General features: G+C 39.7%; 2 protein-coding genes across 6 annotated transcripts in view; one reads left to right on the plus strand and one right to left on the minus strand.

Moving 5' to 3' along the window:
• The window catches only part of LOC123980405 (dynactin subunit 6-like), a 45,395-nt gene that overhangs the window by 11,792 nt on the left and 10,749 nt on the right, over window positions 1-22,854 (minus strand). The gene's annotated exons all lie outside the window — the stretch shown is intronic.
• LOC123980403 (zeta-sarcoglycan-like) overlaps window positions 1-22,854 on the plus strand; it is a 40,195-nt gene that overhangs the window by 6,960 nt on the left and 10,381 nt on the right. Inside the window, exons 2-7 of one of the 3 annotated variants that reach the window (XM_046064761.1) lie at window positions 1,289-1,354; window positions 1,786-1,980; window positions 8,112-8,213; window positions 19,369-19,456; window positions 20,751-20,873; window positions 21,887-21,959. In XM_046064761.1, the coding sequence (XP_045920717.1) occupies window positions 1,924-1,980; window positions 8,112-8,213; window positions 19,369-19,456; window positions 20,751-20,873; window positions 21,887-21,959 (443 nt within the window). In that variant the 5' untranslated portion in view covers window positions 1,289-1,354; window positions 1,786-1,923. Of the gene's footprint in view, window positions 1-1,288; window positions 1,355-1,785; window positions 1,981-8,111; window positions 8,214-9,585; window positions 10,610-19,368; window positions 19,457-20,750; window positions 20,874-21,886; window positions 21,960-22,854 lie in introns of those variants that run through there. The other 2 variants (XM_046064758.1, XM_046064760.1) reach the window with 2 other exon arrangements.

Here is a 22,854-nt window from a genome sequence, read left to right on the forward strand (position 1 = left end):
AGCATGGATTCTGACTTTTATGCATACATTATACTCCTGGGAAAAACTGTGCACACGTGTGTCACTTATAGATTTTTCATGCAATGAAGCTTTTTATACCAGCATGATAAATTAGTAGTTGCTCGTTGGAAGTATGAGGAACGTCTTTGGCAATAATTGGACACCATAAAAATAAAACTCGCTGCTGGACATTTTATCTTGGTTTGTACGAGCGGATGCTTTGCTTTACTCATTATCTATGCAAGGGAGTGGGATGGCAGGCCGCCCCAGCAAGAATTCATCCCAGCAGCAGAAGCAGCTGAAGAGGGCAGTCCAGAGCTCAGCCTGCCTCGCACCCTGTGATGGGAAGTTTCACACTGTCAGCCCACGGTCACGATCGGCTGGAGAACAGCAACTGCTCGCTTCTTTCCCGGACGGCCGCACTTGACAGACATCATCCTCTCTGATCTCAGATCAGAGCTCTCATGTAGCAGCTTCTCAGCGGCTGGCAGGCACTCAGCTACTCGGCATGAGTGGAGAACATTTCTCTGGCACTAAATTCCTCCTTTGTCTCATAATCCACCTCCTGTTTTTATTTGTAGGGAGGAAGAAAAGCAGCCGGTAGTTTGTACATAATAGGAAATTTCATATGTGAGGACTGGGCTTTAGAGATATCCATGCGCTGACGGCCTGTGTGACAACCGTCTCCATCAGTTTCACATCTTCCGCCAGACGTAGCTCACTTAGGCTGCTTGGTGCACGTGGCATGTGAAATTTCACCCTACGAAATGTTGATGGGCAGTAACATTAAAAAGATCTCAGCCAGAGGGGAGCAGTAAACAAGTCGCCTGCAGGAAGCTGTCACTCAAGGTGACTCTCTTTGTGAGCACAGGCATCCAGTTTGACAAAATGTCAACACATAATTAGCTTTGTAATCAAAGCTGTGACATGTTATTAAATCCACACAAATGTATTTTCATTGTAAAGTGCAGAAAAACAAGCAGAAATGTCAAGGACCTTGTTTCTCGGGAGTGGAACTGTGATTAGTTCATTAGTAGCGTCTAGATGTGGGTGCAGATTTCTGCTTATGGACTGAAGTGTAAATATGCCATTTAAGAGCTTTGCCACTTCTGGGCCAGTTATTCCCACAAGTGATCCCTAACTTGTAATCGATGAATCTTGAGTGATGATTCCCCTTTCAGGCAGTGAAATGAAACGCACCACCTTTTGGGACTATTTTCAGAGTGGGCACACTGATGTGGTATCTCCTTTAATAAAATAAAGTCACCCAAATGACCTTGTCTTTTAGGCTCAGAGCTTGATGAATTACTCTACTGGTTCAATTTCTGGAAGTGTGTAAGGCCAGCGTGCACAGGTATGTCATTACAAAAAGTTACAAACAATGGAAAATAGTAATTTTTCCCAGAATCATTTTGCAGCCCTTAATTCAAAATATTTAAAAATCACTTCCAAGTGTATTACAGATCTAAATATCCCTCTCTCACTCCATTTAATTACTAAGCATGTATGTTTCAGGCTGTTGTAATACCCCAGCTTGAATTCATGCCTTGCTCTCACCTTTTCTGTTCTTTATGTAGTAGCACCACTTTTTCAAAAACTGCAGAATTACACAGCCTTGCCTTTTAGCCCAGAGTCATTTTAGTGCTGCTTGCAAGGTAATAACCACTTACAATGTATGATTGCCTCAGTGGAGTGGATATATTCTTGATAGCCAGCTAACATAAAGGCTCCTCTGTGTGTTTTTGTGTGTGTGTTTTTTTTTTTTTTTTTTTTTTTCCCTTCCAGATTACCCAGGAGCAGTTTATCCTCGCATCCCAATCTCTGCACCTCCAGCGACCGGGCTGTGATGCCGTGTACCCGGTGGGCCTGTACGGCTGGAGGAAAAGATGCCTGTATTTCTTCCTCCTGCTGCTGCTGGTCACCATGATAGTTAACCTGGCCCTCACTGTCTGGATCATGAAGGTCATGAATTTCTCAGCGGTGAGTACAGCATGCCATCGTCCAAAATAACTTGTATTTAATAATGTTTAATAACTTCTAGTGAATTGAAGTGAGCCAACAGTTGTTCTACCCAGTTTATGAAAGACATGATGTTCTTCATAACTCCTGGAAAAAGCTCCAATAAAGGGCTGCAATTACTTTTTCAGCCCTTTATTGGAGTTGCAACGTTATTATGTAAGTTCTTCATTATTTTTCAATTAAATGATTAACTGTTTTTGTCTATTAAATATAGGGCTGCAACTAACAATTATTTTCATTATCGATTAATCTGTCAGTTATTTCCTCGGTTAATTGATTAGTCGTTAGGTGCAGGAAATGGTGGAAAATGTTGATCAGTGTTTCCCGTCCTCAAATGTCTTGTTTTTTTTTTTCCACAAAAAAACATCTGGAAATATTCACGTTTGAGAAGCTGGAATCAGAGAATTTGGATGTTTTTTTTTTTCCTAAAAAAAAAAAAAAAAAAAAAAAGACTCAAAGCAATTAATCGATTATCAAAATAACTGATAGTTTAGATTAGTTTACTATGAAACAAACGTTTGAGAGGCTGGAGCTTGTAATTGGCATTTTTGCTTCATATCAGTCAGCCAATTATCAAAATTGTGATTCATTTTTCAACACTTTTATTTTTGTACAATTTTTAAAGAGACTTACTTATTACTGGGAAACTTAATGATCAGTTTGGTAATTCCTACTAAAGTCTTATAGACTTTACCAGACTTAACATTTATTAAAATGTAATCATAAGCTTAGAAATTTGGTAATGTACGTACTTGGCATTCAGTGCACAGCAGGACTTGATATCAAATGAAATGTTAATAGAGAAAAACAATCAGCCTTATACTGTGTTCTCAGAAAATATAAACAGAATGATGAAAATGAGGTAAAATTACAGACAACGTAGAGCATTTAGTCTCAATGCTGGGACATAAATAATGACAATGTCACTCTGTTACGTTGCATGGTGTTCTGTCTCAGAGATTAAGGGAGAGTTTGTCAACTAACTAGTGATTTTACTGTACTTCTTTCTGTTTCTTTCTTTTGACCTCAATATAAAGCCTTTAGTGTGAGAATTTTCATCATGCAGGCCCATTTGAAATGTGGCACCGTCTCTCCTGCTGTGTGCTTTTGTCTTATCTGGATTTGATAAAGAATTAGAAAAGACTTGGCAGCGGGACCGGCTGACACGAAATGTGTTAATCTCATACGAAAACCAACCAGGCACATAAGGGGAGCACCTGTGACATTTCCAGGGACAATGCACACAATTTACCATTTTGTCAACAAAGCTGCGATGGCAGCATCCCCCCTCTGTGACGGATGTGTCCCCTGACTATTGCTATCACTCCTCTATACTCCTTTGCCTCCCATCAGTCTGTGTCATGAGTAAAAGACCTTATCAGGGCTGTTGATGTCGCTCCAGAAAATGTGCTTCGCTGCTCCCCATCTCTCAGGACTCAATAAGAAAGCACGTGCCAAGCTACACCCCGTTGTATTGGTATTAGTCAGTTTTGATGGCATGAGAGCATTGTTTCCAAGTTCAAAGCTTGCAACTAAAAAAAGCTGAAGTTGAAGCTACAGCGTTTGAGATACACCAACCATTAACTCCTGATTATTGGTCAAGCTTCACAAATGCTGGATCCTACACCTACCACACTGCAACTAATAGCATCTTTTGTTATGTTATTGTTAGACCCTCCCGGTCCGGTAAATTGCCTCTTTCACATCGTAATTTAACTAATTACGAGCAACCAAGTAGGGAAAAGTACGTTCATGTGAGCTTCCACCAAATAAGTCAGCGTTATCTGGGATTTCTGACACAGATGATATCTGCTGGGTGAGAAGAACTACAGACTGGCAGTACATGCACCCAAATCACAATTAATTTTAGTGCCACCACTGCTGGCATCAAAATAAAATCTTATATTAACACTATATAGCTATACATTGTTTGTTTGTAGCTGGTTTCACTTGGTAATGAACTTCTACAAATACATAGCACAACAGAAGTGGCTTATTTAGGTTACTTATCTGGTCTGGCTACAAGGTTAGCACAAGGGCTAACCTCCTTGGAATAATCAATGAACCCTCCCAAGTCAGAATAAGCGTTGTTATTCGTGATTGTCTCATTCTGCCAACATTGTGTGAATTATCAATTAATTAATTAAGTCCCCAGGGTTATTTTCTCAGACTTTAGAAAGTCATAACATAACACAACAGTTTTTTTACAGGCTGAATAGTAGCCCCCATAACCAGTAAACTGTGTCACATCAGTGAAGGTCCGCTTTAAATTCGTCTCTTTCATATGTATGGCTTTAAGAAAGACCTTTAAGAGAAATCTAAGTCATCAGAGTACAAATATATAGTAGTCCTTAAAAAATTTATGGAAATGTGTTTTTGAGAGATATTGCAAAAAGTAACCGTGACCACATACTTGTTTTTGGCAGCATTAATAAACATGGAATGCATATTAAGTGCTACCTCCACTGCTAATTCTCGCTGGTATGTGACTCATTCCTTCTTGACTTCATCACTGGTCTGAAAGATCTGTACTGGGTTGCACCAACTATGTGTAAGTTCAAACTTACTAGTTTGAACGTAATTTCTAACTTAAGTTTTACGTGCTAACGTTTTAAGGGTTGCACTAGCTGAAATACGTCCAACGTAGACATAAGTTACAACTTAAATCTTACACCTCTTCTGCGTAACCGAGCGCACACAGCCTGGATCACAGCTCATTTCGGTTAATGAAGCAAAATGCAGATCACAGACTGGTTAAGTTATGAATTGAAAGTGTAGTGAAATTAAGAGTAGATTACTAGCCCAAAGAAAATATTCGATTAAAGAGTAAAAATATAAATAATAAAGGAACGTGAAAAGGCAATGACTTATTTTTATTTATTTATTTTGGCAAATTTGCGTTACTTGTAACAAGTTACTCCCCACCCTGCTGCAGGTGCCCTCACTACTGTCTTCAGGTAGGTTGTAATAACAGCAGCACAGAAGAAAAGTCTGTAATATTGCGGCACTTAGCTGCCTTCAGCAAACTCGTATTTTTTCTCCCTTTAACTTTTCAGCATCTCCTTTTGCGTTGTCGGATGTTTTCTATAGGCCTAACTTACGCAATTTTTTTCCCCGTGTTTCAACAGTTTAATTATGTCTGATGTGGAGTGATTGATTGACTAGCCACTCATAGTAAACCTTCTCAACTCTGAAATCACCAGAGAAAAGGGGGGGGGGCAAAACATGGATTTTGAAATATGAGGGGCATAATGGCTCCTACGCGTATATAAGTTATAATGTTACAATTTCATCTGCCCGTTATACTTTACCGTTCGTTACGGGCACCGTTAAATTACGTCTATGTTGTAGTTAACGGTTTTACCACTCGATGTCACTGAGACTAGCTGTAGATTAAGGTTTCATAGTTATCACCTAATCATAATTATTTCCTTGTATAGGTCCGTTTTTGTTGGTTTGTTGCTATTTTTAGCCGTTAGCCTCTTCAGTATTGCAAACGTTGAAAGAGCGAGAGACAAACAGATGAAAACCGTAATAAACTCTGTTAGGAATAGTGCTGTTGACTGATTGGCCACGGGATGCATAAACGTCATTTTCTGCGACACTGTTTTGATTAGTATGGACTTTACGCCAGTGTAGCTAAGATGCACCTTACGTCTCATTGGTGCAACCAAATTGTTTAGTGTGGACTTTGCACCCTAACTTAAGGTAGAACTTAAGTATTGCTGGTGCAACAGGCTGCTGGTCTGCACTGGATCAAAATGTAGCAGCAGACTTATACAGCCCACCTGCAAAAAGGTAGATCCGCATCATCAGCAGCATGTCTGCCTGCTCGTTAAGCACAACGGGGTAACCTCGGGTGTTGTCTTTGTTTCTACACCTTTCTTCCAAACCTCCCTTCCAGCTGTCGTTTTTTTTTCCACTTGAGAAACATCGTCTGTATCTGTTGGTTTCTGTCTTTCACTGGTGCTGAGGAACTCATCCCGGCCTTCAGCGCGTCACGACTGGACTGTTGTAACGCCCTCCTGTTTGTCCTGCCTCACACCTACTCGTCTGACTGACTTGCAGCTTGTACTGAACTCTTCACACCCACCACATTGCTTCTGCTTCGGCACAGTAGTGACTTTTAACGTCTGGCTGCTGACACACAAAGAGCTCCACGCAGCCCAACCCACCTCCTCCACTCCTCTGACTTTGTCCTCCCGTCTGTGCCCAGTCCTGGCTCTCTACCATGTATGATGGAGCTCTCCTTGCTGTACTCCACCTCTATAATTCAGTATCTGCATCCATTTGCGCTGCTAGCACTATGGACTCCTTCAGACACATTCCTCATGGACCATCTGTTCACACACATCTTCACGAAGCTGCTGTCAAACACTTTTAAAAAACCTTGTCCACATTGTACCGAATAATCTACCACCCAAATTAGGTTCTGTATAATATAAATGTGAGGTGAATAATATGTGGAAGTTTGCAGAATCATGCTTCATTTTTTAAAAAGTGAGGGATCAATCTGAAATGTAAACGCAGGCTATTAGCTTTTAAAAGAAAGGCAGCCTGATTTAACAGGACCTTACGCGGGAAGGTTGAAAATTTGTGGTGACTTACTTGTTGGGTTTTTTAGTTACACATACACTCACTAAAGATGTGTAATTTTCCAGAAAGTTTCTAGTGCTCATTTTGTGAGAGATTTAAATATAATATAATTTTTTATTATATACAATACAAGCGAAACATTTTTTTTTGTTAACAGTGGCTCAGTTCCATGAAGTGTCTCAGTGAGCCAGTATTATACAATAGCTCATGTAAATGGAATGCAGTCGTTTAAATGTTATCAATTACACGTTACACTTTTCCTGCTATGACATGCCAAAACGTCTGCTGTGAGAAAGATGTACTGACGTGGTTCACGAGTGCAGAGAGCCAAAAAACACCTAGCAGAGTGAGCCAGGTTTCCAGACTACAATTTGGGGAAAACTCTGCTCATAAGTCATTAAAGGACCTCGCTAACGCAAGTTGTGGTGTTTTTTACAAATTTGCATTTATTTTTCCTGCTGTCCAGGCAGTCATTGCCTTCCATTTGTCTACAATATGAAAATAAAGTAGACTCTTAACACTTGCTTGAGTTGTGCAATTCATTGCAGTGAACTGAAGTCTGCATTAACTTTTGTCAGTTACATTAAAATTATGAGGTCATTCTCTGCATCCATAATGAAAAGCAAGGTTAGGAAACATATGTCCAAAAATCTAAAACTACAGCCTGCATTCAGATATTTGTTGTTAAGGAACTAAAAGACTGAAAACATCCTGGTATAGTCCTTTTTAAGGCTGGCTTCCGCAAGGTGGATTTAATCAGGATTTTATCAACTCTTTCTTTCCCAATATCACTTCTGATACCCCACCTCGAGGTAGCACCACAAATGGAGTCGGCGGCCTGACAGAGCTAAAACAACTGACTGTGGAAACACTGAGATTTATGATGACATTGATGAGAAAACTGTTTAACGTGGATTGGCTCTGAAATCTAACTGACAGATGGAATCAGTGCATTCCTACATTTAGTCCCTTTTGTTTATATGCTCACTGCTTTTAGAGAGCTCTGGCCTCCATTATTATGCTATTGTGAAAAAAAATGTTTTTAATTACTACAACTACCATCACCACCACTAATAACTATATTAATGTGTACATCAGCGCTAAGCCAACTCATGTAAATGTGAGTGACCGTCTGATACTTTCTTTTGTCATCTTTATGAGTCTCCTCAACATTCACATCCGCAGCTGCCACATTAGCCTGGTTCTCCTCAGTCAGCCTCCCACTGCATGCAGCCTGTCACCCTGACACCACTGAGTGTCTGTGGCATTGTCACCTCCGGTGTCATGTCCTAACTTCTTCCCTGTCACTCAGCGCCGCTGCCTGTCGAACCGGCCCGTCTGGAAAGCATCAGATTTTGCTCTTCCCTAATGCAGTTCAGTGACAGCAGGATTCCATTTTTTTTCATGCATTTGGGAAGCTATAATTTTATTGACTCAAACCAGGAAAATCGGCACTGCTCGTCACAACATCACTGATGATCATGGTTGTATTTCAGGATGGAATGGGAAAACTTCAGTTGAATCAGGATGGGATTCGCCTGGAGGGAATCTCTGAGTTTCTCCTGCCTCTCTACGTGAATGAGATCCAGTCCAGAAGGGTAAGTTGCTCCCTTTGCTCTCTCCCCTCAAGAACTAAAGCTTTCCTTTTGATCAATACTCTGTAGCACTGATGAACTAGGAATAACTTCCATCAACTGAAACGCACGTGAAAAGCTCTCCAAAGCAGCAGAGAAGCTGGTATTGATCTCCCAGTGTTGAGGAAGTTATGATCTATTCATTAACAACAAAGGCCAACTTCCCTCTGACTTGACAATTCTTTGATGTTACCTTATTTTTGTGCCTGGATGGGAGAGATTACACTCTTTCTCTCTCTCCTCCTCCTCCTCCTCATTTCCTGTCATCCTCCAACAGTGCACTATCAGGGCCTCCCATCGGCAGGAGATGGGTAATAGGCTGCCTCTCGGCTCCTCTCAGGCCACATACAACCCTACAGGAGATTACAGACGATTACAGAGGGACCAGAGTCCCCCTGCTGGATTTCCAATCAAGCCCACACGATAAATTCCCCTCTTCCACTTCCTCCCTCCCGTTTCTCCTCTTTGATGTTTAGTAGATTAACCAACACAGCTCCAGTGCAAAGTTGATCCAAATTTCCTTCTCCCACACGAATAGCAGACGCTCAGTTGGATCATCCCCTTTTTCAGTGATTAGGCATGGTGCACAAAGTAATTTCAAGCACTGGAAGCTGGGGTTCCATGCAAATTTGGTTTTTGAGGGCCGTCAATGGAGGAAGTGCCTCGATAGTGGGTACAATTTGCCACAGCAGATTGGGGAAACAACTTGAAATTGCCCACTCTCGCGCTTTGATGTTGTAGTCGCAGCTGAATGTTGATTCAAATATAACAGCGTCGCATTGTTAGAAATAGCAAACACCTCAAGGCCAGGCCGAACACTGGACAAAGCCAATATTTCTTTCCCTGTTGCAATACCACCTGCAGACATTTTTACTGTCTTGTTTTACAGACGTGCTGTGCAGTGGCCCCCTTATCTGCCGGCACCAGAGATATTTGCAGGACAAAAATCTCTGTGGGTCACTCGATATTTCTCACCTGAGGAAATATGTCAAGCACTGCGAGAGCGAGGATTATGGTTATCCAATGAGTTTACACCACAGTGCACAGTGCTGTTCTTCTGTCAGATAACCAACATTGATCAATAAGCCATTACCACAAACAGCAGTGACCTCTGTAGTGCACCACATATATCTTAAAGTTAAATATACTGTGATTATTTTTTATGTGTTCCCAGAGCCCAAGCTGCTGTCGAACTTTAGGATTACCTCTCATGGATCAATCAGTGCTTCGAGTCTTCATCAATGAAGCTATAATCTGTGAATACCAAGTGGAAATGGCTCCCTCAGTGTTTTTGGCAGGAACTCGGATAGCTGGCAGCAAATTACAGGCTAAGTAGCCCCTTAAGTCAGCGCTCTCAGTAGCATGTTGTGAAATGAGAGCCGGTAACTTTGCACATACAAAAAAACCCACATACAACAAATGTATTCTGTGGAGTTTTGCAGATACTATAACAGAGTGTAAAAATAAGGAGTTTGTTTTCCGTCCTGCAGGCCACACTTTATTTGCAGAGGCATTCTGTTCTTATGACGCATATAATCTATTTGCTGTCATAATTCTGTATTACAGATCAATTTTGTATTGATATTTGGCAATAATGTTGTATTTTCAACTCAATACAACTTAATCGCCGCAAGGGGCGGTTGTGTGCAGCATTTCACCACCCACGTCAACAAACATACACAATAAAAAGGCAGGGTAGCAAAAGACACAAAGCCAAAAACAATCCAAGGCTTTAAGCTTGAAAACAATGTGACACATGTAATAAATACATAAATACAATGTAAATATCCCAAAATTTAAAAAACAACAAAGTAATAAAGTCAAATAGTGAAATCCTGTTATTAATGTCCAAATTTTTGATTCTGACCTCATTATAATTGTATTTAAAACAAATTTCCCTTCATATGTCTTAGTTGTTGCATAACAGTACACAGTAGCATTTGATTATTATTTTGGGGGTTTTTGCAAAAAATTGCCTGTCATGATCATGGAGTATTACTTGAAATTTTTCTATACTATTGGCAATACAATACCCAAGTTTAATAATCAATTATACCCAAATTATACTTGATATTGATACTTAATGATGCCCTAATCAAGAAAATGTATAATAACAATGGATCAAATTACTATATGTATGTGAAAGGGGTCGCTTGTTGTGACGAACCCAGTTCCCCTCAACCCTACAGAGGTTTAGCATATTTGAGCTCATTGTTTGGTTTTACAGCCCACACCTTTACAGTTTTGGTTCATCACCCTCATTGGCTTTGTTTCCAGCAGCCGCATCAGGAAGCTGTTTTCAGGCAAAACACTGGACAAAATCCCCCTGCACGCTGGAGACCCAAGCTATCACCTAGCTGGTAAACATAATTGAACATTTAGCAGCTAAAGAGCCAGATATTTCCCTCAGGACTTGGTCAGGACCAAAATAAGAGGAGTGAACATTTGATTTACAATTGCCAAGTGGCCAGAAACAGGACTCCAAATGAATGTTGCTCTGTATCTGCTGGATATGTAAATACACTGTTATAAGTTATCCCATATACATTTAATAAGGTAATAACATGTCAACATTGTGTTGCAGCAAGTGGTTAAAAAAAAGCAACTAATAGTGGTTTAACTAACATGTTTTTCTATTAAATTTTCCCATTTTCCATTAAACTCCAGTGAGCATCATTGTTTAATGTTGTCATAACACAAAGTTGTTGTATAACAGCTTTAATTAAATAAAATACAATCTAAAATGAGCAAAATTATATTATTTATTTATTCATATATTTACTATCTGAATATCTTTTCATACATTTTCTGTGTGCGTGGCATGGAGGGCTAAAACTGCAAACTGCATTTCATTATGGAAAATCCTATTGTGTATTATTATTCCTATCAAAAACCCTGAATCCTTGAAATCTGACTAAGAATCAAACTGTCAGTTTTTAGCACTGGACGGTTTTTGATGCCACAGACCTAATCATTATACACTGTAAGGATATCAAAAAAAAACAAAACATCAGAATATGGTTATAAATGATATGCCAGCACTAGCATGTATTATACAGACTATACATAGGGTTATATCATTTGTGGCACACTGTATTGTCCAGATTATGGTGGCAAAGTGCAGGCTCCATTGTCTTTAGTATTGATGCCTGCTGTGCATCGCAGTGCGCAAATCCAGGCGCCGACAAGTGCCTCTCCAAGCAGCTGATTTGGTAACCGTGTGCCAAATGAAATTGCAAGTGGGGAGTTGATTTGAAATACTTATAAATTCATTTCACATCTGAAATGAAGGGCATTGTGTGGCAAGTGTATATTACAGACACTCAATATTATGATTGTTTTAATATGTGTGACTAATGTTGGCCTCTTTCTGCAGAAGCTTTCAGCTATACTTGTGCTGAGCTGACTGTCAAACCTGACGGGCAGATGGAGAGATGGAATATTCTGTATATTATTTTTTCCTCGCCCTGTGGGCTTCCCCTATGCATGTCTGTCTATCCATCCATTCGCCTGTCAGCTTTTACAGCTGGTACAGTGCAAAACATTTGAATTATATGGCAAAAAGATTCCACATGACGACCTTTTGATATCAAAACTCTGAAATCCAGTTTACATGTGCCACACAACAGCTCCAACTAGACCTGTGAAAGCTACAATGTTCCTATAATTTCAGGCATGTGAAATCAATTCGTCACTTGAAATTTCACCCATCTGAAAGCAACAGTGTGGCTGTAATTTCAGGCTTAAAATCTGCGACCTACTTGAAATTTCACTTCTCAGAGAAACATTGCATTCATAACTCTAAGTGTTTGTGAAACCAAATGTCTAGGTAGCCATTTCTTACCGCTTTCCACTTTTCCATAAACTGGGTGGATCAAAAAATGCTTGTTCAAAGACAAATATGTTGTCTGTGAGCGTTCAGTGTGGCTGTTGGCAGAACATTTTGGTTTCTGGCAAACTGTAAAAATCTGTTAGCTTCAGATGTTAGGTTTCTATCCAACTTCATGTGTTACTACTCTGCTAATGTTATAGAAAGTTTTATCTGAGTGTTTTTACCAGATCCACTAAGTGTATTTATATATAATTGTTACGACTATGCTTCTGTTTTGGTCAAGAGTTAAATGTAAGATAAATGATTCAATACACAATATTTCTTTTTACAAAAGCCAATTTCAAATATTGAGCTAATGCATTGTTCTGATTTCTGGTAGATTTTCTGCAAACACTAGAAAGGAATGCACAAAGAAGACAAGTCTTGGGTTTAGTTATTTGTCTTGGAATAGCTCCTGTTTTTCACATGCATTAGGGTAATCATGTCTGCTGCAGCTTAAGGACAACAGAGGTCAAATTAGATTTGATGAGCAGCAGTGATCTGTCTTGAGTGGTCAGTCCACTCAGATTTGTAGTTTTTAGTGTTTTGTAAATGGATGTATTCCAGTGAATTTCAATCATGGACCGCTGAGATGCAGTCATTTTATTTATGTTAAGAACTACAAGAGCTGATTTCACTGATTAGTTCCTCCTCTCTTCTTGAATGTGTTCAGAGAAGCAAATCAGCTGCGAGCTGGAGTGTTTAGCCTGCAGCCTTGGCTCTTGATTCAAATGCACATGGTTAAAGCCCACTGATGCAAACAGTAGGAGGACATAAAGGGAGGCAGAAGACCGGGGATGTGCAATAGCTATGATTTCTGCACGTCTAAGTCTCCATTTCTATGGCAAAATGCCTGGATTTCAGTGACCAGCTTCAGCTTCTAGGAACATTGCTGACTTTCACGCCATTACGACGATACTACAGAGGTCGTATTTGACAACTCTGTTGCTTTTCTTTTAAAAAAAAAACATATAAAAGCCTCCCTAAATAATAAAGAATCCTTGCAAATTATAATAAAGCCTGTGACGAACACAAGGTGTAAGTTGTCATCAGTAGGCATTGTTTTAATAGAAGATTAGGGTCACGTGATTATCTTTAACATTTAACTCTTTAATGTTAATGTCTTAAATTGCATATTTTCTTTGAATTCTTTAAATTAACTCTCCACCTCACTCTGAAAAGCAATGTGTGTTAGGCAACACAGTGCCCAGATACAGTTTATCAAATCTCTGCTGTTCAGCCTGCTGGCTCTCGTTATTGTCTCTGGGGACCCTGACTGATCTATAAATAGCATCTGATGCAGGTGCATCTTTATTGGGGTGAAACTTCCCTCACAGAGTCTCTCCTACTTGCATTGGAGATGGATGGCAACAATTTTAAGCACCAGTTCTGAATTCAAGTCTGCAGATGAGGGCTGAAGCCATCCATTTGTTTAACTCGCGCAGTTTAAAATCAGAGCTTTTTGGACCAGACTGCAGCAGCTTGAGTGCCTCAGAGATCTGAACATCCTTCAAACTGAGTTTTTTAGAACCAATTTAATTTGGCTAACAGTGTTACACTGAAATACAGGGGCCTGTTAATATGAAAAATATTAAAAATTGCCTGCAAACATGTTCCAAAACAGCCTGTACCTTGCATGCAAAGAGATTGCCTGCAAGGTTTGGAATGAGGAAATTAAGACTTATTAAGCGTACCGTTTCAACTTGTGACATGTTTTCTTCATTATATTTACTTGTTCAGCTTAGCATGCAAATGTGCTTCTAGGCACAACAATCAAATATAATTAACATTTAAATATAAGTATGGAAAAATTTGGTTAGGATTACAGTTAAACCCTGAGCTCTTTATCTATTAAATGCCTGCATTTTATTTTACACTCAGGGAAAGCTAGCGTCATCATATGAGGTCGCTTTCTTTTTTAACGAAGCAGTGTGCTGTGCTCTTGGCTTACGGCTGTGATGTTGTTCATTGTATGCAGGGTAGCATCCTTTTGCCTTAAAGCAGCCATGGTAATTTTTCAGTCTGACGGGGCCCACTGCACCTACAACAGGCTCCATTTATGTGCATTCACTCTGATCTGCACTTGACCTTCCTCAACAGGCACGGTGACTTAAAAAGCCTTTTATGTGATCCCAAAGAAGTGTTGAGAGCAACAGCGTCTGCATCATGGCCCCTCAGGAAACAGTTAAGACCTAAAAACTCTAAACGGATACTTCAAATCGAGAACTCAGATTTCTTCATGATGAGCATTTTATATTGGGAAGGAGCAGGCAGGGAATGAAAATGAACCGAATGACCTCTGCAAAAGACACACACACACAAACTTGAGATAATCTGCCGCAATTTGAAGCCTCTTTCGGGAGAGCATGAAGTTAATCAAAGCTGGTAGACTGCATCGCGGCATAAATATTGGCCCAAATGTGAAACTAGAATACTAACAAATGTCACTTGTACTTACAAATGATATAACAGAAAGAAACTATTAACCTGGACTGAACTTGGGGTGATATAAAGTGGGCCAGGTGTTGAACTGTGTGCACCATCAGTGGATTTGCTTGCGGAGGCAAAGTAAACTTGTTTGGCGCTTTCGTGTACAGTTTAACTTTAGTGGACAGACAAATGCAAACTGACCAACGGTGCTGACCTTTTGGGGGATAAAAAAACAGACTCGAGTTGGAAATGGAGAAAGCCATCTCCATAAAACATGGGTTGCAGTCAGTCGTGAGACAGGAGTGGGATGTGCAAATACGTTCCCTTCAATGAACCGTGTTAAAGCTGCACTAATTAATACTTTTATATTAACTATGAGTCAAATGACTGTAGTGAAAGGTGTCGCTCATGGTGATGAACCCACATAAAATTGTTACCCGACTGTGCAGTTCCCCTCTGTTCTGCAGGGCGTTTAAGAGTGTTAACGAGCTTATTACGGGGAAGTTTAGACATCTGTGGATGCAAAATCTTTCTGCTGCCACTGGACTTGGCTTTATTAGTCATTTTGATTCCATCTGGACTAAGTGGGACCAGTTTAAATATGACGGGCATCCTAAAAGGAACGGAACAAAAAATTTGGAATTGTATTAACTTTATTGCTTTGAGCCTAAATTGATGGTTTTCCCAGCAAGACCCCGCAGAGCCTCTTGGCTCCGTAGTTCGTAGCCCTGTTCTAGACATTGCTGGTCCTGCTGGTGGTGGTTTTGTGTCTTGGACTAATTCATTCATTCCAGTTGGGACCACTGAAAGGCAGTGTGCAATACCAAAATCTACTCCCAGTCCACACAGAAACTAAATCTAATCACAGTTAGCCACTTCTTAAATCCATGTCAACCTGGCTGCCTCACCTCATGCCTTCTTGGTCGTTCCTGTTCCATTTCTATCTCCCAACCCAGTTGTGTTTGGGTTGTTTAATGTCAGATCACTGGCAAATAAATAATTTTTCTGCAACAATTTCATCGTGTTGAAGCAGTTAGATTTCTGTCTGCTTACTGAGAATCGGTTAAGTACAGGTCACTGTGTTGCTCTGAATGAAGCTTGTCGTCCTGGTTTTAATTATTTTCAGCAGCCTAGGATTTCAAGTCAGGACTGGCTGTGATTCTCAGAGAGAATTTTAAATGTTCCCTGTACTCACTTGGAAACTTCTCCTCATTTAATGATAAATGGCAATGCCCTGCTACTTTGTAGTGTTGATTTTAGGTGATTTTAACATGCTGCCCTCTGATTCCTCTTTTACTGTGGATTTTATAGACATTGTGCATTCTTTTAATCTTAGTCAGTTTAGGGCCCCATTCACTTATTCTTGATTAGTGTCGATCTCTGTGAGGCTAGCTTATGTGTGTCTGATTGTAAAGCTATTATTTGTCCCTGCTGCCACCTCCTGCTCCCACAGTTACCTTGTCCTTACTACAGACTCTGCTGACAGATATAATAAGGCCTTGACCACTGCATCTACACATAGCAATAACAAAAATCAAGGATGTCTACAGGAAAATTACTAAACTAAACTTAAACAATACATCTAAGGTTGTACTTGACTACATAGCACCTGTAAAAACTCACAGCACGCCTTTGCAGGCAGAGAGGACATCTAAAAAGGACCATCTGATGGTGTTATATCAAATTATGAAAGAACCAATGTCTAATGTAAATCAGTAAAAGAAGCCAGGTATTCTTGAATTATCTACATGAGTGTAATGTTTGGTCTTGGTGTGCACCTTAAGTGTAACCAGAGAGATCATGATATCTGCCCTACAGACAGACTGCTGTATGCCTCCCACTTCTGCATATACTCATAAGCCCTTAGAGTATGGTGGGTTTACTGGGTACCCCGCAATACTGCATATGATAACACTAGTGTCATCACATTGCTAAACGGCCATGTATAATCAGCGTATCATATTTTAAATGTATTCCCTGCGTCATGAACTGTTGAGCAGAATAATTTAGGAGGATAAAACCGTCGCATAGAGTGTAAGCCTTTTCAGCATGCACACACTGACACACGTGTGCCATCATTCAAATGTCAAACAGCCATAAACTTGCAAAATGCAAAACTGTCAGAAAGCCGAACATGTCCGGAGTTAATGTGTCTGCAGTGACGAAAGGATACACCTACGCCTGTCACTGATGGAAAGACATTTTCAGCTCACCCACCCTACTGTACCCTTTCTCCTCAAACTCTACCTACGCTTCGTTACTCATCTTTGGATAATTTAGTTTTAATTTGTTCCGTTTTAGTCATAATGTAGTTGAATTTAGTGGTTTATATCAAGGAAAGATTCACTTTGAAAGGCTTTTTTTTTTTTCAGTATAACCTGCCTTGCATTGACAGTTATAGTAGTAGTTTTTAGAACCAGGTAGTATAATTGTGGTTTAATACAGGAACGAAGAAAACAAGCAGTCAAATGACCCTGTACAGGATTCAAACAAACCCCTAGGTGAGCCAAACAAATACATAAGGCCACTGATAAAATTGTTGTAAACATACAGCAGAGTTTACAGAGCAGCTCGCTGGACCCACTATACTATGTTTTTGGCCACTTGGCGGCAGCAGAACAATCTGTAAATACAACATTTGACATATTAGAGAGTCAACAGCGTTTTTCGCGTTGGAACACTTTTACAAGCAATTCAACGACTGACAGATTTTAAATGAACAAAATGTCAGTTGGGTGACTAAACTATGTAACGTGTTATCATGTGCAATGGGCGAATAGAGTTTGCTGACACACATTGCGTACAGCAGCAGAACAACTTGTAGTGTTTTTTACAAGAGTATGTAACACTGAGAGCTTCAGTTTACAAGCTGTTAGACAGACAAACCATGACATGTTCCCCCATTCTGAAGTCCCCACATCATGCACTGAGCTAAAAGATAACTTACCCTCCATTTGTTAGAAAGCCATTTCTTCTCAAATACAACCACACTTGAGACTTCAGACAGGCTGAAATATGGCTGGAGCACTGTCACTGCCTGCCACCATGTTTCCATTGACCCAGAACAAACCCACGTTGCCTGCTACGCCTGTGTTTTGGAGACTGTTGCTAACTTTGGTTGATATTGGACAATATTAATCGTGAGTTATTCAAAGCACAGTAATCAAACACATTTTAAAGGTTCAGTGTGTAAGTTCTAGTGACATCTAGTCGTGAGGATTGCGAATTGCACCCCCCCTTCCCTACCCAAGAGAGCAGTTTAGCTCTTTTGCCCGAGCCGGGACAAAGATGTCATCTATGAGATAAGAGATTGCCAGTCAAGAAATTAGGTTTCTTTAGATAGATGTGTTAAGAAATTATATAAATTATGTAAAACCAAAGGTTTTTAGAATATTATTGTTACTTTTTTCTTTTAACGGGTTTGCTTAATTACATAAGCAATCTGCAAATATTACCAAAATGTCTTTTGAATTTTTTGAAATACAACAGAAACACAAAGTAGTACTGAAAGCCATAATTTCAGCTTGTGGTAAAACGGTGCAAGATTTTAATGGGCATTTAGCATGTGAAAGTTCAAATTACACATTTGTGTGCACTGTGGGAAGCAATATCCAATACGCTTATTTTTAATTTTTTTTTTAATGCAAATTCGGAAAGTGTTCATTATTGGTCACTTGATAGGCACACGGTCTTGTTATATATCACCATTAGCAGTAAAAAGAAATGCATGTTTTCCACCAGGGCAGTAAAATGTGAAGTTTAGCTGCTGATCTGAGCTTCTCTGCTGTTACTGTTTCATTACCAATAATATTCATCAGCTGTTTGTCTCACGAAGGTAACAGCGCATTCCTGTCCACGTAACAAAGCCATAACAGAGGCTGGAGAAGAACTAAATGAAGTTACAATCCAACTACATATTTTTTCAAAGTTTAGCTGCTGATCTGAGCTTCAATGCTGAAAGCTGCCGTTTTATTGCCAATTACTGATCAGCTGATTCTCAGGAAGGTAATATACAAAGCCAAAACAGAGAGAGAAAGAGTCACTACATGAAATTTCAGCGACCTCCACAGCAGGGGGTGCCCGCGGTTTTGTAGATGTAAATGGCTCATTCTAAGGTAATAAAAACATGATGGTTCATTATGTAAGGTCTTTATACACCACTGAAAACATAGTTATGGATCTTATATTGCATTTCTGTCAATAGATCCTCAGAAATATTACACACTGGACCTTTTTAAATGATAATCTAAAACGATAATACAAATTTTTCTGTGGTTTATCACTAAACCGGTAACCGTTACATCCCTAGTTAGTGCCATACAATCCTGCCTCATGACTGACCACAAACCATGCTGCTTCTCTTTTATGAAGAGCGCTTCCTCCAATTTGGTCTCTTGTGTCTCTTTTTTTTCCCCCTAATTTGATCCATTTTTCATATAGCAATAGGCATTAGAGCTTTGAAGTAGTTGTACAAACACAACTACTTTAAAGCTGCTGGTTTAGATAATTTAGTTTAAGTGTTGGCTTGGTCACAACCTGTCTGACTGCTTGGGCTTCTTGCCCTGTAGGACGTTTTTAGTTATTTGTTCCCAGCTCTCAGTGAGTACTTTTGAGTACAGTGTTATCAAAACCTATAGAAATGAAGGCTAAAAGTACAATGATATAGAAAGGTAAGAGGAGAATTGACTCAGGTTAGATTCTCCCTCCTGTTGAAGGCTCCCCAATAAGATTTACGATCCAACATAACATTTTTCTTTTTTCTTCGGTCTTTCTCGCTCTCTCTCTGTATCGCTCTATCCCCATTCATGCTTCCCCTAGGACAGCTTTTTGGTCTTGCGGTCAGAGAAGAACGTAACGCTGAACGTCAGGAACGACCAAGGCCAGCTGACCGGTCAGCTCACAGTAGGTGAGTCTCCATTTGGAAGCCATTTCATTGGAGATGATAAATGTTCACTTGCCTGTGACAGTTGATGGGAAACACTTAGCTGTGGATGTGGCCTGAATGATGTTTAAACAACAGGTTTTTCGCCCTTGTGTCATTTACCCGTTAAAAGAAAAAAAATGATCTGGGTTACGTGTTTCTTTACACTTTACACGCTTCTCTTTCTATGTATAACTTATTCAACAGTGATCTTAGCATTAATCTGGCCATGACTGAAAATTGCCTGATCAATCTTATTTTATTAATGGCTTTAATCAAAATAAGCGCAACAATTCATCTTCAAATAATCCTTAATCGTCTCTGTGCCTTAAGAAAAGACTCGGTAGTTTCTTCCAGAAACTAACCTTTCATGCACTTATTGAAAGGGCAATGAATTCTTCTTATTATCATCAAGTTCAACTATCAGTCAGTCCAAATTACCAAAGTCATTTACATGATTAATGACCACTGGAAAGCAAATGACCTGCTTATTAACATTAATAGCTATTGATCTTAGCCAGCATAAGTTGAGAGTTGATGCTGATTTGACAAGACTGGTGATATGACACTTTTTGGTCACGCTTGACCTTCCTCCGAAAATTAGTGCCTGCTTTTGTAGAAAGTGCATTTTGTCTGAAATGAGATGAATCTTGGCGAGAATAATTAAATTTCCCAGCCGTTGCAGCCCATGGATTAATGGAAGAGAGGGGAGAGCGAGAAAGGGAGACGCTAAAAGTTTCTGCACGCACATCTGGAAAAACACCAAAGTGTGGAAAACCGGAATGAATATTCTTCACCAGCGGAACAGATTACTGATTTGTCTCCATCCATTGTAAAAGCATGGCTGATCCAGCTTTGTTAGGCGCCTTTCATTTGCAGAGCAAGCACTCTACACAGTATTAGAGATTGCTAATAGTCTTACATGCCCAAACATAGTTTCCCAAAGCTGATTTGCAAGGCCAGAAACACATAAGGCAACCTTTATTTGACAGCACCATTTACAGATAGAACATTATTGTTAGCATTGCAGACTAATAAAACTTCTCTAGGTGGAAATCTGTTCTTTAATGCTTTTTAATTATCAAACTAAGATATACATTTAGTCCTGGAAGCGTTCATAAAATATTGACCAATGCAGTAGAGCGAAACAAATACAAATTTTCAGCGTGCAAGTCTTGCAATTTTATTTCCAGCGCCTCGATTAAGTGCACTCTGCAGCGTTTATAGTAATTTTTTTGTTGAAAGCCAAAAGCTCCAACCAGGACATCTTTCTCTGCAGGACCTGAGGCTGTGGAGGCCCAGTGTCAGAGGCTGGTGGTACGCAGTAAAGACGGAGGCAGACTGTTGTTCACTGCAAATGAGGAGGAGGTCATCATGACAACTGAAAAGTTCACCGTCACAGGTAAAATGAATAAACATAAGACATTTTTTAAAACTGGTACCTCTCCCTGAGTACCAAAACACCACCTTGTCTAAACACAAGCACCCAGACAACAACTTTGCAGAAATTAAATCTGGTCAAAAATTTAGTTGATCATCAACTGTAAAAGAGCATGTAAAGAAGACTTTCACACATAACCTGTTTAGTTCAAGCTAACTCTTGTTAGTTCTAGTTAGTCTAACTCTTGTGTGTTTGCCCGGTTGGTTCTTTTTGTTTAGCATGGTGTGAAGCTGTCAGTCAAACTCTGGGACATCTGCGTGGTAATTGTAAGGATTTTCCATGATACATCAGAAAATGAAAAGGAGTTTAAACAATGTTGTTTATTTTGGCCATTAAAAAGTGGGTAAAGAGAAATGTAGTGGCCACACAATAATTATCCTCTCATGATATTAAATCAGAATCTGATCAGTGGAAAGTAATAAAGTAAATGTTACCAAAGAGGAATGGCAGAAAACAGAGTTTATAAACAAAAACACAAAGTACTACGGAGCGTAATCCAGAGGCAGATGTCTGCGGCGGCATCTTGATGTCACACAACGCCTGATCTTCATCATGTATTTAATTTTCAATCATGACGTATGAGGTCCAGTTTTGTTTCACTTATGTAACATTAACACTTTTAACTTTCTTTACTGATTAGAGACTCATGTGGTGCATGTCACTTATAAAATCACCTACTTGACAGTTAACAGACAGGAGTTGGATTTATAGTGGCTTTTGATTTCATGTCAGGTGGTCCTTTTTGCTTTCAGACTACAAACAAAACCAGAGCTCGCTTGGAAACAGAAAGAGGGTCTTACACTCTATTATGTGGTTCATATCAGGGTTTGATTGACAGCTTTTACACCAGCTTAAAAAAACCTAACCAAATTGTCCCATTTCGGTCAGTACCAAAAATGTATTGAGGTTTGATATCAAGGCTTAGTAAACACACCCTTGGCTGCAGTTTTGTGATTTCTACATTTTATCGGTAGGCTCGGAAGGTGCTGTGTTCGGCCATTCAGTAGAAACTCCCGTGATCCAGGCGACAGCTTCTGAAGACCTGAAGTAAGTCTGTATTCATTGACTTTACAGAAATTCATTAAATCTTAATGTCACACATTCACGTCCTGTTTAATTAAAATGAAGATCTTTAAATAATGATGATGAATGTTCTATTGTATTTCAAAGTCGATGCCTGTGTTAAAAAAAAAAAAAAAAAAAAACACGTGACAGGAACCATTATTCACCAGCATTATTATTCATTACTCTCAAGCACTCTCTTCTAAACTCAAGCGTCTACTGGCTGGCTCGTTATCATTCAAATATAAAACTAGAGTTGATCATTATATTAATTTCACAGCCGAGGAGGGGAGCTAATTTGTTAGTTATTCTCTATAGTGGTCAGGAATTGATGAAAGCATCGAGAGAGCATAGAGAGAGTGAGTAAGGTTGAGATGCTTATTAGACTCGTACCCGCCAGTGCATGTGATCCCCACTGCACTCCGCCTGAGGCTCTGAGGCTTGTGTCAGTCCATTAACGAGCTATAACGAGTTTGGTTTGTTGTCCACCTTACTGGTCCTGAAGGGAGGGCTGGGATCAAAGTTGGCAGAAAAAGCAGTGTTCTGGCATCTAATTCCTCCACAGTGAGAGGAATACTGATGAAGTTCACTTTAAAGCGCACACACACACACACACACACACACACACACACACACTCTCAGGAATGGCACACACAGGCTCAGCTGAGGGGTGACCATCTGCAATGTGGTCAAAATCTTAACGAGAGGCAACGGAACGGGAGACAGTTGAGACTCAAATGCTCCACCATGTTGTTTGCTTGAATAGGATTCAGATTTTCTTATATTTAAATGCATATTTGATCAAAGATATTTAATTTACACATTGTCAAAGTTTGATTCTGTTTGTGTGGTTTAATTTAAAACATATTGCATCCCTCCC

Source organism: Micropterus dolomieu, linkage group LG12 (genome assembly GCF_021292245.1).
Source record: "Micropterus dolomieu isolate WLL.071019.BEF.003 ecotype Adirondacks linkage group LG12, ASM2129224v1, whole genome shotgun sequence".
In the NCBI taxonomy this organism is placed as follows: domain Eukaryota; kingdom Metazoa; phylum Chordata; class Actinopteri; order Centrarchiformes; family Centrarchidae; genus Micropterus; species Micropterus dolomieu.